The sequence below is a fragment of the Gobius niger genome (genome assembly GCF_951799975.1).
Source record: "Gobius niger genome assembly, chromosome: 9".
Classification (NCBI taxonomy): domain Eukaryota; kingdom Metazoa; phylum Chordata; class Actinopteri; order Gobiiformes; family Gobiidae; genus Gobius; species Gobius niger.
In genome coordinates this window covers 27869633-27885620 of record NC_136860.1, presented here as the reverse complement: position 1 = coordinate 27885620, position 15988 = coordinate 27869633, and the positions used below count along the sequence as shown (strand labels likewise).

Below are 15988 nucleotides of genomic sequence, written 5' to 3'. Positions count from 1 at the left end.
CATACGTGTAACTGCACCTTCTATATAAAAGGAACAGGCCACTGTTTTTACATACTGAGATATGTTCTTACCTGAGCTTAGACGAGTTGATTCGTGCCTGTCGGGTCTTTGTGCGTGCCCGTGGAAGAGTCGCTTCCAACTTCACCTCCATTTGGAGCTTTAGGAACATGCTGGGAGAGGCCAAATGCTAACAACATCTTTGGTCTTCTTGCCATACAACTGCGAACCAAAGAGATCTCATCTTTTGAGCACTTCTCCACTACTTGTCACCTATTTATTTCGTAGGAGACAATGTGAGCTCATTTCCAATGATCCGTTGAGGACCAATGCAAAAACCCAGCTGCTGCTTTTTACATACACTGACACGGTACAGAAGAAAAAAAGTTTCTAGCCTCTTCAAAACTAAAACAAAACAATGTCCCTCTCACAAAACATACAAAGCTCATTCGACTGGAAACCCACGCTTGCTTATGAGACTTTTTCGGAGCTAAGACAATAGTGTTGCATTTTCTGGAATGTGGAAAACCAGGGGGGATTTGGTGTTGTTGGTTTGGTGCTGTGTAATGTGAGTGCCATTTTCATTAAGGCGATGAGAAAATAGTCTTCATCTTCACAATAATCGTTGCAAGAGCTGCATATTACGACTTGTTATGCTCGTGTTAATTGGTTTTGCCGTCAAGAGTTCAGCGCTTGGAGTGGGCGCCCTATGAATATCTCTCTCTAACCAAAACATTACTGACTGTTTTTGGGAAAAGACTCACACACACACACACACACACACACTCGCACACCCGCACACACCCTTTTGTAAAAAAAACGGCTTCTGGTGTTCAAAGCCGCTTCTTCAGAAATCCCAGCACAATGACTGAGAAGCAACTGTTGTCAAGATGCCGTCAACACCGGAGCCCACAGGACCAACAACCTGTCGTGAGCCACAGCCAAGGCTTAAAAAAAAACCAAATAAAATAGTGATGTGACCTGAAATGGCAGCTATTTTTATCTATAAGTCTCATGTAATAATGCATGTGGTTTCCCTTTAGACAGAGGCATTCATATTTGCATTGGTTGGCGGCATCTTTTAGAGTTGCCACAGATGAGAATAAACGGAGCCAAAGCCAAGAATAAAATAATCATGTGTCTATGAATGATTAATCTTCAGGATGATATTGTTGTCATGACCTATTTCTGAAAGATTTATTGTTTTGCATCTTATTATCAAAGTACTTATCCCTATACGGGTAGTGGGAAAACGTGCATTTTGACTGTGTTGCTGTTGAACAATGTTGTGTAATTTTGGAGCTCAGGTGCGACTTTTGCAATGAAATGGTCTTGAACAGCAGTAAACTGAATAACCACGAGTGAAACAATATCTTTTGTAGTATACTGTATTTCTGCTCGGGCTGTGCAGATAATGGAGGATTGGGTCACTGTTTGAGTGGTTGCAATTAGCAAATCTCACCATCCTTTGAGAACATGTAACTCTTATAAGTTTAATAGTTTATATTTCAGTCTGATCACAAATGTTTTTTTTGTTTGTTTGTTTTTTCTAAAATTATGCATCACTGATTGGCAACTGCAAAATCTTAACGTAAACATTTTTTTTAAACTGTTGTTGAAAACAAAATGCTAGTTTTTCAGGGAACATCATTAGTACCTGTATCCAATGGCAACAACCAAACTCAGCACACAGCCGGAAAACTGTGAAATACCAACTGTGAAAATAAGGAGGAAAAGAAGAAAGTAAATAATGTGTCAAAACACTATAAGGAAATTTCTTTAACAAAAGCCGAATAAAAAGTGTTCTTTACTAATTTAAACCATAATTTATAAGGCTAGTTGGAACTAATTTTGTCAATATAAGACATCCAAGTTCAGTGAAATTTTGGACGTTCAATCTCAAAAGGTCAAATGTAAAAAGTCAAAACAGATTTTATCATGATTTTTTGCACTGGTTTCATAATTGTATTACTAATTAGCAATCATTTCGCACATTCAAAAGATTAATTATTAATTGTCGAATTTGTGAGGGATAATTCTACCAATTTTCAAAGAACTTTTCATCTGCTGTTCCTACTTTCAATATTTTTGCGTATTAGGTTGTCCATAAATCAAGTGAAGATTGACTTGAAACCACTTCACTGTATCCATTCGTCAGGTTTGATAATGAGTTCTCCTCACTGGCCATCATGTTTAAAAGCCCTTCTTCATCAGTAGGTGTACGAACACTCTAACATGGCCACACACACAAAAAAAACGTCCTCTCATACCACTGAGCGGTACAAAAGCCCTCTGTAGTTTGTGGGGGCCACAGTCATCACAGTCTCCTTTGAGCTGATTTTACTGAAACAACAGCAGCACGGAGCAGACAAGATGTTCGATAGTGGCTTTGATGGCGCAACGCAGTGGAGATATTACACGCAAATGCATCACCAGTCTGGAATGAAATGTAAATTTAGTCCAACTACTACCAGCAGAGGATGAAACTTTGTACTCTGCAACTTTGAAGCATTAAAGGAATGCATTCTAGAGTAGGGCTACTTATGGTAACTGCAATTTATACCTTTCATATCAACATGTATGGCGGCATGGAAGCACAGTGGTTAGCGCTCGTGCGTCACCGCTAGAAGGTCCCGGGTTCGATCCTTGGGTGGGGCCTTTCTGTGTGGAGTTTGCATGTTCTCCCTGTGTCTGCGTAGGTTCTATGTATGTAGATAGGGCGAACCGATACATACGTAGTTTACCACCACCGTGTGTGGAGTGAATGAAAAACAAATCTCTGACACTAGGGCTGTGCCATTAATCGATTTTTTTCTTCTTTTTTTTTTCATTATTTCATGGCGTTGAGATTATTCTCCCTTCGCATTTCACTTGCCATGGCTCATGCTTTTGCCTGACATAAAAACAAACAGCTCTGTGTGATGATGTCATCAGGCCGCGCTGCACAGTTTACTTGCTGGGCTGGCCAGCAGGGGGCAGGTGTGAAACAGAGACCTCTCCTTAATCGAGGCATACTTGAAATCATTTGTACTTTTATGACTGTTCAGAAAACAGAAAATATTCAGCATAGTTTTTTTATTAATAAATATATAAATAAAATAAATACTTTTTTTTAAAAGCAACAAATAATTGTTTGAATAATCGTGATTTCAATTATGACTAAAATAATCGTGATTATTATTTTTTCAATAATCGAGCAGCCCTATCTGACACTGTGTGAAGCGCTTTGGGTAACTTGTGTAGGGATGTCAAGATTAATCGGTTTTACCACTATTACCACGGTTCCAAAAGCTGACGGTAGGTTAAAGGAACAGGCCACCATTTTTAAATACTGACATAATGTTCTTACAGTGGCTTAGACGAGTTGGTATGTATTCAGTCACATAAACAGAGCACAGATGGCGTTAGCATATAGCCTCTCCTCTTCTCATCTATGGATCCATTAATTTTGTGTGACTATACTTGGATCATGTAAAGGCTCATGTAACCATATTTAAATGCCTATACTACTATATTGCAACTATTATACTATACTACTGGTTCTCAGAAAATCGACATGTTTAATTTTGTATGACTATACTTGGATCGTGTAAAGACTCATATAACCATATTTAAACAGGGAAAACGTGGAAGAGCTTGGTCGCTTCTAACTTCACCTCCGTTTGGATGCATAGATGAGAAGAGGAGAGGCTATATGCTAGTGCCATCTGTGCTCTGTGTACATGACTGAGGACACGCGTACAGACCAGACAGCTACATATCAACTCGTCTATGCTAAGGTAAGAACATATCTCAGTATTTAAAAACGGTGGCCTATTCCTTTAAGCGTAAAACTTTTAGGACCCATGGTAAATCGTCTCATGGGACGTAGCTCATGTTGTTACTTGTGTGCACACAGCGGTACAAGCGGAAGAAATTGTTAAATACACTCCAAAACACATGAAGTTATTGGCATGTTCAATTATCCATTGTGCAAATTTCAGACCTTTTTCATAACCGCATAAAATGCCAAAGGAAGTGACGCAAAAGAAGCGGCGTCTCTGTCACATAAAAACAGACATGAACTGTGTGAGCACATGAAATCAGCTCTTGGTTAATTAATTTGTAATTATTATTAATGAGACACATAGAATATCTTTTGGAAAATCCTACATACATTTGCTTCCTTTAGATATAGCTAATAATATTCCATGGCCTGATAATTATTGGACTTTTTTACCAAAATGTCAAAAGCATAAAGATTAAAGATAACACAGGCTGAATATACAATAGGTAAGGTGATTAAAACGTGAAATGTCCACGTTCTTCTTTGTAAATGTTTAGACAGCACTGTTAAGGTTTAGAGAAATTCTAAAGAAATATCGCAATCTTTCTCCTCTCTATAATCGTGACTCAAAGTGCAGAATTGTGACATCCTGACTTTTCACATTGTGTCATGTGAAAAGTGCTACACAAATAAACTTCCATTCCATGTAAGACAAATGCCACAGCTACAATCTGTAACAATGTATTAGTATACCAATATCAGCAAAGCCCTCCCCAATCGGTGGAGTAGGAATGTTGGTGAAAAATATTTCAAAAAGCAATTTACTCTTGTGATAGAAACATATAATCTGGAATGTGGCTTCCAATGCTGTAGTTACGTTAAACCCCTGCTGACTACTTTTGATATTTACAGGCTGTGAAAATGACTCAGCCCTTTGACTAATCCAGCTCCACTCACTTCAGTCTCATTAAAGAAAACCTTTATTGATTTCTTCATCTTTTGAAAATCACTGGCCCTCAGCTGATTCGCGGCGCTCCGAGTTCCCACATAATTTAGATGAACAGTAGACGGGCTAAATAATTCAGACCTCCAGAGAGCTACAGCGGGATCCATCAAAGCAGCAACGTCATTTTTTTCTTTTCTTTTTTTTCATTAAAAAAAAAAAAACGTGTCACAGAGAGAAGGCTAGGTTACATGGTAAACAAGATGCTGACTGCAGTGCAACATTACGAGCAGCTAAGATTCTGCAGGTAAAGATGTTGTTGATTTTGAGTATTCCCAAGTCTAAAAGAGCAAAACACAATTAAAAACACTTTGATGCTCAATGCAGCCCCATCGGGGATACAGCCTCACTTGTATTGGGGAATCTTTTTTTGTTGTTGTTTTTACACCACAATGTAAAATAAAACTTAGCCTTTTCTACGAGTAAAATCACATTGGAGTAAATTAAATAACGTTGACTTCAAGGTTGACACCGAAATCGTTTGAGACTTCGCAGAGAAAGAATCTGACATTGAAAGCGACAAGATGTGCATTTAAAAATGTAGTCTCTAGAGCTGCCCATGTGGTCTGTGTTTCAGGCATAGAGGCATGTCTCCCTTGTGTCTAGAGAAGAACATTGTGCATTGTTTGACATCAAATGCGGTGCTATGTGTGATATACTCATGAGGCAAAATCTTCATGGAATGAGGGATAAACACGAAAGCAGAAATGTACGAAATGTGTTATATCACAAGTTAGGTTGAAGGGACAATACAGAGTTTAAAAATGTTAAAAGTCTTATAGTCTTTTCATCCCCCTTCATGTTCCAACCATGTCCTAATATGTAGAATAAGCTCAGATCTGTTCACCACAGCAGCCTCTAAAATCCTGCACTGTCACTCAAAAAGTTGTTACTTCGGGCCCGAAGTGCCGTCATGCACAAGCTTAATATAGAGCTTGCAGTTACATGTAAGACCTGAGGTGGCAGTAGTGAGCATAAAATGACCAACTTGCATCTAGTCTCTTTAAACGAAAGCAAGGCAGAAGACATTTTTTGGTCAAGTGCCACACGTTATAATACAAGCGCCAATTCAACCTGGATAGACTCAAACAGACTAAAGCGGTGATTAGGAAGATTTATTGACATGTATATTAGTTTTGGCGATCAGACCCCGGCGGTAGACATCGATGTATGAAAGTCAGTATGGATAAACAGCTTGTAGTTAGGGATGTCTTCCCCCGGAGCCTGGACACTGGTGGTGGTATGGAAGACCCGTGAAGCCGCAGCAGATAGAAGCCGTGGATGGAAGAGGCGGAGATGGGGTGGAGGCGGGTCGCAGCGCAGCTGGGAAGCGAACGAACCATGATTGCTGGGGCTTAAAAGCGGGACCGAGGGCGATGATTGGCTGCTATGGAGGTGTGGCTCTTACGCTGATGGCTGAGGTGAAGGCGTGGCCCTCTCGGAAGCGATCATTGGCTGGAGGTATGTGATGCTGAAAATCGTCTCCCAGGTTGAATTAACGCCTAGGCTTCATTTGACTCTGTGCATAACTTCGAATCATAACAACGCCGCCCAAGAATTGACTTCCTGATTCAATCCAGCACGCCAAAATAAAGGCACACAGCTCGTCTCATTGATTAGTTCATCAGATACTTGCAACATTACAATAGTGTAATTAAATACACACATTTTAAGTGTTTTGTCTGTAAATAGTTAGGTAGAAAGAAATTTGAACTAATTAAGAAGATGGTGCTTTTATTTTGGTGAGCTGCATCGAAACAGGAAGTCGCTTCATGGGCGCCGAAGTTATGCAAGAAGTCAATTACCTGTGTTTCATAAAACCCTGTTTGCTGAATAAACTGTCCAACATGGGCGGCATTTAACGAGTGGGTTTGCCCAATACCTATGCTGTAAATATGTCAGTTGTCCGACCACTTATGATACTATGGTTTCCTTTAATAACAATTGACCCCAGTTTATCTAAGACCATTACAATATCAAAATCTGTTGTTCTAACTTGAGACAGAGTTATGAAATTTGGTCCAAAATATCCAGAGGAAGAAGATAATAAATTATTGAGTCTGGTGTTTTCACCTATCCAAATATTAAACATTTACTAGGTAAAAAACAAATAAATCAAATCCAGGCTGTTTTGAATAAGTATAAGACCCAGAAGCCGTCCTTTCAATGGAATCGCCAGTACCAGTAGTTTTGAGCCCAACTCTGGACTGTGGTTTAGACCAGAGATATATACTTAAATGTGTTCCGCACTAAAATACGCAATTCAAATAAAAAAATAAAATCATACTGTCAAATAATATAATTAGTCAGACATTATGACTTTCTGTACCTTTTTATGTAATGGGAAACCAACAAGAACACCTAACAAGCTGCACAGTCACACTTTACTTGCACAAGAAAACTTTGCCAACATTTTCTATGGGGCGAAGAGGACAGCAGGGGATATCTAAACCCAATACACAGCACAATTAATGAGGACAAATGGTGATGTTTGGGTCGCCTAGTCCACAGCATGTGCGCATTTACTTATGTGCGATTATCTCCAGAAATCAATTACACTGTCTTCTAAATGGGTTATGGACTGTCTACAGCTGTGCAGGTAATGTAATACAACGACATAAAAGACACAGCACACCGGGCCAATGCAAATCACCAGGGCTAAGCTGCACCAGTCAGCACTTAGTCATAGGGTATGTTAGAAGATCACATACGTCAGCCATAGCAATTCCCTGCCTATATAATATTGAGCATAAGCTTTAAACCTGTAAAAGGTTCTATATTGTACGCATTAAAGCTGGGGAACCGGATTTTTCCTGCTCAAACTATGACGTTTTTTGATTTGGCACAAACTTGTTTCTAGCTCTCACAATCCCTAGTGCATGTCCAAATTGTTCAAAGAAATTGTTTATATGCACAATTCAAGCCTGTGAAGTGCTTTGAGTGGTGGCAAAATAAATTTCACTAATTTAGATTCTACCAAGAAGGTCTGTTTTTGCTGTGTTTTACAACATACTAAGTAAACAAATTTAGTTTACAACAACAAAGTCAGATAACCCAGCTTTAAGGTCCTATCCATAGACATATTATTAATAGACCGTCATTCCTCACTCCTCCCCGTTTACCACAATGACCACGTTCGAGGGGGAAATCATGGCGGATTTACAGACTCCTCCTCCCCAGCTCTGCTGAAGCATGTTCCTAAACAGGACATAAGGGAGGGATCTTCACTGTAGACCCGGCCCTTGCATGACGTGTAGTTCGGTCGTAGCCGCACAGCTCCAATGCTAACCATCTTGTCCTCATAAGTACGAGATTTCTAAAATATTTATTAGGAAAACCAGCCTGGTCCCTGTAATTGTGCCTAACCCAGCGTTATCACAGAAGGAATATCTAGTTGAAGAAAGTTCCCAAAAGTTAGGCAACGGGATCTAAAGCTGTTTTTAACGTGTCGAAAGTGCAATGCTTTCCAATGGGAGACTAGCGGCTATATGGAGGTATTACAGCAATAGCGGAGCAATGGCGATTACTAGTGTCGTCGTCACAAAGCAGAGCAGCCAGACACAGGAAGACACAGAAACCAGAGCCAGTCATAGCAGTCTCGGTGAGATAGGCCCTTCAGTCTTGGTTTTTTTTGCCATATAAATAAGAATAATGCGAGTACCTCAAGGATTCAGTTTTTTGTTTTTTTTAAAGGGGCATTGTGATTTTTGCAGCTATTTGGTAATAATCTCAATCACACCTTTATTACTAACACTTTGTTGGTTGGAAAATGCAATATTGATCTAAAACAGCTGAAACAAAATATCCTGCAGTTTCACTTCCTGGTTTCACGCGATCTCCCTGTTAGAATTAAGCTTAGCAACAGAATGAGAGATGAGATGATATGTAGGACCTCAACAAGAGGTAAACTGAGGAGCTTTTCAGTGCGAGTGGGTCGAAACACAGCTGCAGGTATGTTTTTTATTAGAGAACAACATTGTATGGAAAAGAGATGAGAGAGACTAAATATGCAGAATTACAGCAATTAACACGTTTTTTTTAATCCTTTATTTGTATAGGTTTGTCCCTTGAGACTCAATGTCCCATTTGCAAGAGAGACCTGTTTCAAACATATCAATTATGATTTGTGTTGTATATTATTCTTGAGGATATACAGGATATAAATTTACAAGAAAAGTACTTCTTTTTGAAAAATAAAGCAGTCTCCTACACAGAGTTAAATAGCCACCACAGTAGTCTCAGTAGCTCTCTTTTCTGTTCTGTAAGACACTGATGAAGGTCAAGCATAAATGGCTGCATCTCTGTGTTGCCGCCAAAGTCTTCCAGCTTAGCCACGGATCCCGGGGAAGAGGCGCGCACAAAAAGATTTAGCCCACAAAAGCTGCTGGCCTAGATAGACACAGTATGGGAGCGCACAATGAGGCGGCGGTGCATAATTTAAAAGCACATCTTCCTCTTACATTGACAAGCCCAAAATGACATGGAGCCGAATGAAGTATTACAATTTAAAAATGCACTACTGTGATGGAGTCAAATCAAAATGGAATAAAGATAAGCAGTTGATTTAACTGGTTTGTGCTATGACAGCACTCTCATCGATTGAGACACACACATTGTCAACTTGACTTAAGTTTTAAAACTGCTGTCGGAAAAAGAAGCAATATAGAAGTTTTTGAGCCTTTATTCTTCCAAAAGGAGTCTTTACACACAGGAGATTAACATAAGACTCTCCTTCGCATGTGTAAGACATGTATCAGACCAACATGGAAATCACTGCCCACTAGGGAAATGATTGCTGGCTTAAGTCAGAAAAACTTGTTTTGTGATTAAAAGCAAATTATTGACAACTTGACCCAACAGACTTATTTTGTAAAGTAGTACAGACTGCAATTTTGTCATTATTGGATTGTAGGATTAGTCCAGGACTGATCCACCTATTGGCTTTTCTTTTTCAAACACAATTTCCACTTAACCAACAACCATAGAGCACCTTAGCTCTCCCGAGTATGTCAAATCCTCACACCCCACGTCGCACTCACGTCCCTTTTGAACATACGCTCTCTCAAGTGAAATTAATCAATCTCTTTATCACTTGGGCAGTGTCATTACTCGACCGCAGAGTGAGAAATGAAAGTGCTAATCGTGCAGCAGGACGGGCTTTTGTGTGGGTAGGCTCCAGTTTTCTCTCCTCAAGCTGCTTTGGAAATGCATTTTCAATTGAATTTGTGAGCGAAGTGAAGGATAAATCGTCAGATTACCTCAGATTCCCTCCATAAGAGACTGCCGTACAACATTGGGTTTCTGCACAGCTTTCTTTGGTGTGTTCACTTTAAAAAATGGGCATGGGGAATGGAAAACATGAACAACATAGCATAAAGAACACATCGAAGCCTTAATTATATTTGTTGTAATAAGCCTAGTTGGTTTAAAGCATAGATAAAGCAGTATAAGGTTGCTTTAGAAGGCATAAATTGTTTGCCAAATCTAATAAGCACATCACATTTCTGCACAATAGAAACCCTTTTGTTGTCTGTGGTGAAAAAGAAAAATAATATTTAAGAGAGGCATTGGCTCAGCAATGCCTCTCTTGCTCACTGATTCAAAGGTTGGAGATGTAATCTCAACTGATGCATATTGCTGTTGTAGCACTTCATCCACCTTGCCCCATTGTCTGTGTGCATTTTCATGCAGGACAACCATTTAGTTCTATGAGGACAACGCATGCAAAATAGAGGCATGTTAACATGCATGATCATACACATATAGACCCAAACAAAACAAATAACTGACCCCAGAGGTCAGCAAAGATAGGCTTCTGTTTGTGAGCATGGGAAACATGTGCGCATCCTGATTGGTTATGTTGTGTGAACTTTCAGTGATAGAACGTGCTGTTTGACATGGTCTGCGTGGGGCTCGCTGTGGGCATTAATTAGTTGTTTGTGCCACTGTTATGAGAGAGAAATGGAAAAGGAGGAGCTACGGTGTTTTTCTGTGTGTATTCCACTCTGTCATTGACCACTGCATTGTGGGTGTCCACCTTTGGGATGGTAAAATCACCCACACTTCTCCTGTGCATCCAAAATCGGGTTTGATTTCCTGCGACTGAGATTTTGTCACGTCTTTCTGCCGCCCACATTACACGATTCAAACGCGAGTCCAGTAGAGAACCCTCCCACAGTATGAGACACGACGCTCTGCGACTGCCTTCAACTAGCCACGACACAGGAGGACTCAGCGCGACTGAAAATTATAGCAAAATCGGGCAAAAATATCATGTAGTGTGTTCTGAGCTTCATAAGATCAACTGGAGTAGGATTACTTGTACATAATGATTTACATTCATTTGTTTTTTAATTCAAAAACTAAAACACAAGATGATTTTACTATTTCTACAGTTGCACATACACTGGTCAGTCAGAAGCCACACTAGCGTCTTGAAGCACAAACCCACAGCACACTGCCAGCCATGATGCCCGGCTGCACCTCCGTGTCTTATTGCAGACGTAGAATAAACTACAGCACACATCATTATAGCTGGATCCAAACCCACAATGTCCATCACGTAAAGACTTGATTCCAACAACATCCCAGGCATTCGCAACAAGAGTAACACATATATGGCATTCCCTGACAGCAAAATGTATTTGCAATTGGACACCGTGTAAATGCATGTACTGTATAGTCCACTCTGATGAGCAGTAGACAAGACTTTCTGACCGTGTACAATGTGTCTGTAAAGCTGAATAATCAGTAGGTCTTATGAAATCCTCCGCACAATGCTAATGTACAACTGCATTAAATGTATATAGGCAAACATCGAAGTTAAGATACTTTGCCATTGTGGTCCAAGCTCAGTCCTAACTTTCCACAGGCATGAGTTTATGAGCATGTTTTACAACTTTCATGGAGCTCCACTAACGCAGTATGGCAAACAGCAACAAGTCTGCAAATTCACAATAGATAAAAATGCTTCATATTACGGACAAAACTTTTTTTTTTCACAACTAGATGCTCCAAATTTCATATATATAAACATATTATCAGAGTAAAGTTTGCATCTATGTATGTGTAGAAATTGATAATTTCTTTTATTCTTCTTTCAAAGCTCGTATGATGTACCATTAAAAATGTGGCCTTGACCTATAAGTGCCATTTCTATTAAAAAGTGTTCTTTGAAGAAACTTCAGTAATGGCATTTTCACACCACATTTACATAGAACGATAAAAAAAGAAATAACACTTTTCAGAATATGTACTGAAACTCGAAGGTGAACTGCAAGACATGACCAGTTCTTTTACGTGAAAAAGGAAATACAGTTTGAGGTACCTGCTTTCCATGAAAAGTGATGGTCTCTGGGAAGCACCATGTCTGCTTGGATGGGGATGGAAAATAGGGCCAAAAGGAGCAGGAAGCCCAGAGAGATCCCGGCCCGCTGCGTCCATGTGTTGACCCCGAAGTCATCTCTCAGACTCATAGTCCAGTCCATGGCTTCCTCTCTTACTCCTGTGGGGGGAACATCATAATTTCTCAGCATAAAATGGTCAAAATCATGGACAAAAGCGGTCAGAGAAAGGATTATATAACATGAAAAAGGTGTCCAAGACTTCTGAGGCTGCAGCTCGGCACAAGAGACTCCCTACAGGCAAAGGTTCTCAAACCATGGTCCAAGTACCGCAAAAAGTACACAGGTTTCTTCTGATAGTGCTCGGAAGTCCTTTGCCGTTCTAAAGTTGAATTTGAAGAGTCCTGTTCCTGTTGAAGTCCATCTCCAGAGAGAGATTTAATTTGAATTTCAGACTGTTTGTAGCCATGGTTAAGTCAATAAATAATGTGGCTCATGTCTGGTTCGAGGTGGTGTGGCATTTGTCATAAGGACTTAGTCTTATCTTAACCCTTTACAGGGCACTCACGGAAATACTTTGAAATATTTCAAATTGAGATTGTCATTGGGGGATACAACAAAAGAAAATCAATGTGAGCGAAGTTACCGTATATGGTTCCTTACCCTAAAGTGGTAAAAAAAAAAAATACTGTAAACCAAGATACCATGTTTTGTGATATTGATGTTTGAATAATCACACCAGCGCCAAGAGCTTTTGTAATGTGACTGTGCTTTATGTGCAGTGGGCGGGGTCAGTCACCTCCAATACTGTTTGCCTAAAAATGTTACTAAAATAATCTTTGGCAACATAAAAATTCCTTTTGTCAAGAAGATACTGTAAATATGAATAATAGGTGCAACGGACAAAACTAATTAACTTTAGGTTTAAGTGAACAGGGCATATGATCAAATATGGTGCCTGCCTTTTTCATGCTGTAATTTCACTTATTTCACTACGTCCTCCCAAACACATATATCATCATTTAGCACAATTATTCACCAACAAAATGTGTGAGTTTCATCAGCTTCCCATGGTTAGTTTTCAAGTTATGTAAAGAAATGTACCATGAATTTAGCCAGACTTGGGTCTTTTTCAGACTTCAGAGAAAACAGGAAGTTCAGAGCGCGACCGGTCTCTGCTGATTGGTCAAATGCCCCAGTATTGGGATCTGTGATGTCGGGTGATCTCTTCTGATTGGCTAAGTGAGGACTGCGTGCTTCTTTACCTTGCTGATGTGCAGCAGGGAGGCCATATGTAAATTGTGTGGAAATTACCAAAAATAGTCACTTGCCCTACAAAGGGTTAATTTCAGGTTATTCCTGGTTCAGGCACGTTTTTCTAGGTTCAATCTCAAATTCAGCTCAGTTTTGTCCTGATTTAGGTTTGCTTTGATCTTATCCATCGAAAGTGTTTATGTAGTGTCTACTATTATATTATTTTATTCTGCTGAAGATGGAACTAATCTTTGATGTTACTGTATGCTGTGTAGTTTCCCTAATCCTTCAATACTGAACCATAACATCCACAACTTACATTACAGTTGTGCAGTCTCATGTGCCCACTAATACCTGTTCAATCTTTAATTCAGCAGATGAATGCGATACCCACTTCTCCTCCCACACAGCCCAAAAATAATTACGCAGAGAGGCTTGAGCACCTCGCGATCCCAGGGTAAAAAGTGCAGTCGAAGCTATGGGAGAGGCTGTAAGCTGCAAGTAATACAGGGAATTAGCAGCTTTTTACAACCAGCTCATTTATTTCTATCTGCTACTACTATGATTCATGTCCTAGGAGTGCAAAGGGATTAGTCTTTGAATCGCTAGGCCTCTAATTGTGTTTTACCAATAGCAAAATTAATGAATGTAGAATTGAATCTGCAATACTTGACGCCTTTGAGAGACGGCGGGCGATGTCTGTTCGTGATGGCCCATTTTCTGTTCGGCTGCACAGTGCCACTTTTGGTGTTTTGAGATTTGATATTATTATTGGCTCATCAGTGCGCCGAGCGTTCCCCAAAGTTTGGATGTAATCAGCCAAGTATTTGAAATGCACTTAATATTTTCGCTCCATCAGAGAATCCAGACGACGTGCTCGAGCTGGAGTAGAATGACGGAGGACGAGAATGATAATAATGGAGCATAAATGTCATGAACTCGCGGGCTCATTATAAAGCAGATTTTAATCAGACGGTGACATTTTAAAAAGGTAGAAGAGTAAATATATATCAGTTTGAAATACCTTGCAGTAATTCTTCACAATATGATTTGTACTTTGCTGCTATAATCTCTGTTACACTGCAGGAATGCACTTTTAATTGCAATCAAACAGAAATTGCAGTTGTAATTAGACTGATCCAGCTTTTTTGCTACCGATACTGGGTTTAATCGGGTATCTGCCGATACCCGATATTTACCGATACCACTTTCTCTGATTGAAAAATTTAATTGACTCTTTTCTCCATTTTAAGACCAATAAAGTCATATTTTATTGTCATAATATGGATCAATTCTCAATTATATCTACTGATAAACTCTTGGATAAACATTTAACAATGATCACTAGACTTTTCTACACTAAATGTCCTTAGGTTATATGACAGCTTACATTCAGCTTACATAGTTCTATCATAGTTTCTGACCCAGCCTTGATTAGTGTCCATCAGCATTGGCATGCTAACGCTAGCTTTAGCATACTGATGCTAACCGCGGCATTTTGAGCGGCGATCACAAATACTTTTGCGGAGGTTGAAACTAAGGTTTAGTCCTTCTTCAGACGTTTGAAACATCCGAAACGTCACTCTTGTGGTGCCAAATAAACTGGTGAGCAGCAGCCTGTGCAGATGTGCATGTCTCCTCAATTCATTTGAGATTGAATTCCCCTGGTTCTTAGCTTTCCAATGATATACAGCATGCCCATATTCACTTAGATTTAGGTGGTAAAAGTTGTTTTTTTAAGGCGTTGAGAGCCAAAACTGATATCGCTTCAGCATCGGATATTTTTATCGGCTCTGGTGCATCCTAGTTTTAACGGTCGCACTAAGCAAACTGTAAAGGCTATTAGGCAATATAAAGTCCTCTGATAGCAACAAAATAATCAGTGAATCAGTGTTGGGATTGATCATGTTAAAAACCCGACCCTGAAGGTTAGACCTCTTCAAACATGTTCTGAAATGAATGTGATTCTTGGATTAGTTTAGCTCAGTCTTCTCCCAATGGTGTTTTCCAGAAGGGTTTGAAATGTGATGAAAGAGTTCAGACTTTAACACAATTAAAACAGCAATTCGGATCAAAATGTGTGCAGCCTCAGGTCACGGCAAATAATCAGCTTCCGTCCATCTCTAGAGGCCAACAGTTGGCACATTAAATTGGCAGCGGTTTGTGTCTTCCTTGTTTGTTTGTTTTTTTCTGCTTCAGACATAATAGAAATGAACGTAGAAATATATTGTTTTAGGGTTTAGTAACCTGTTTAAGGGCCTTTCATGTATTGTCCAGTTAGTTGCAGCATTGGTTTAACAATGTTAATCCACTAGTAATCATTCTCCTAAGGCACCCAGACCACGTAAAAGCTGATGAGCCTTATCTGTTTACAGTCCGCAAGTACTCACACATAAATAAAGTAGTCCACAGATACACTCGGCAATTGGGTGAACTGTTGTGCCCAAATACTTTTAAAAGAGAGAGAAAAGCTCAAGCTACCTTGTTGTTTGTATAATCTACTTTTTAACTCAAACTTTAGAGAAACACGAGCTGCCTGTAGGTAAAAGTTTTGCTCAAGTTGTTTATTTATACAGCACAGCGAGTGTCTAATTTTGCCTGGACAAGTATGTATCATAGACGTCA

The 15988-nt window shown here is 39.6% G+C and overlaps 1 protein-coding gene across 1 annotated transcript in view; it reads right to left on the bottom strand.

Moving 5' to 3' along the window:
* The window catches only part of thsd7ba (thrombospondin, type I, domain containing 7Ba), a 254772-nt gene that overhangs the window by 185897 nt on the left and 52887 nt on the right, over positions 1 to 15988 (bottom strand). Inside the window, exon 3 of the mRNA XM_079563517.1 lies at positions 12094 to 12270. Within this exon, the coding sequence (XP_079419643.1) occupies positions 12094 to 12253 (160 nt within the window). The 5' untranslated portion in view covers positions 12254 to 12270. The remainder of the gene's footprint in view (positions 1 to 12093; positions 12271 to 15988) is intronic.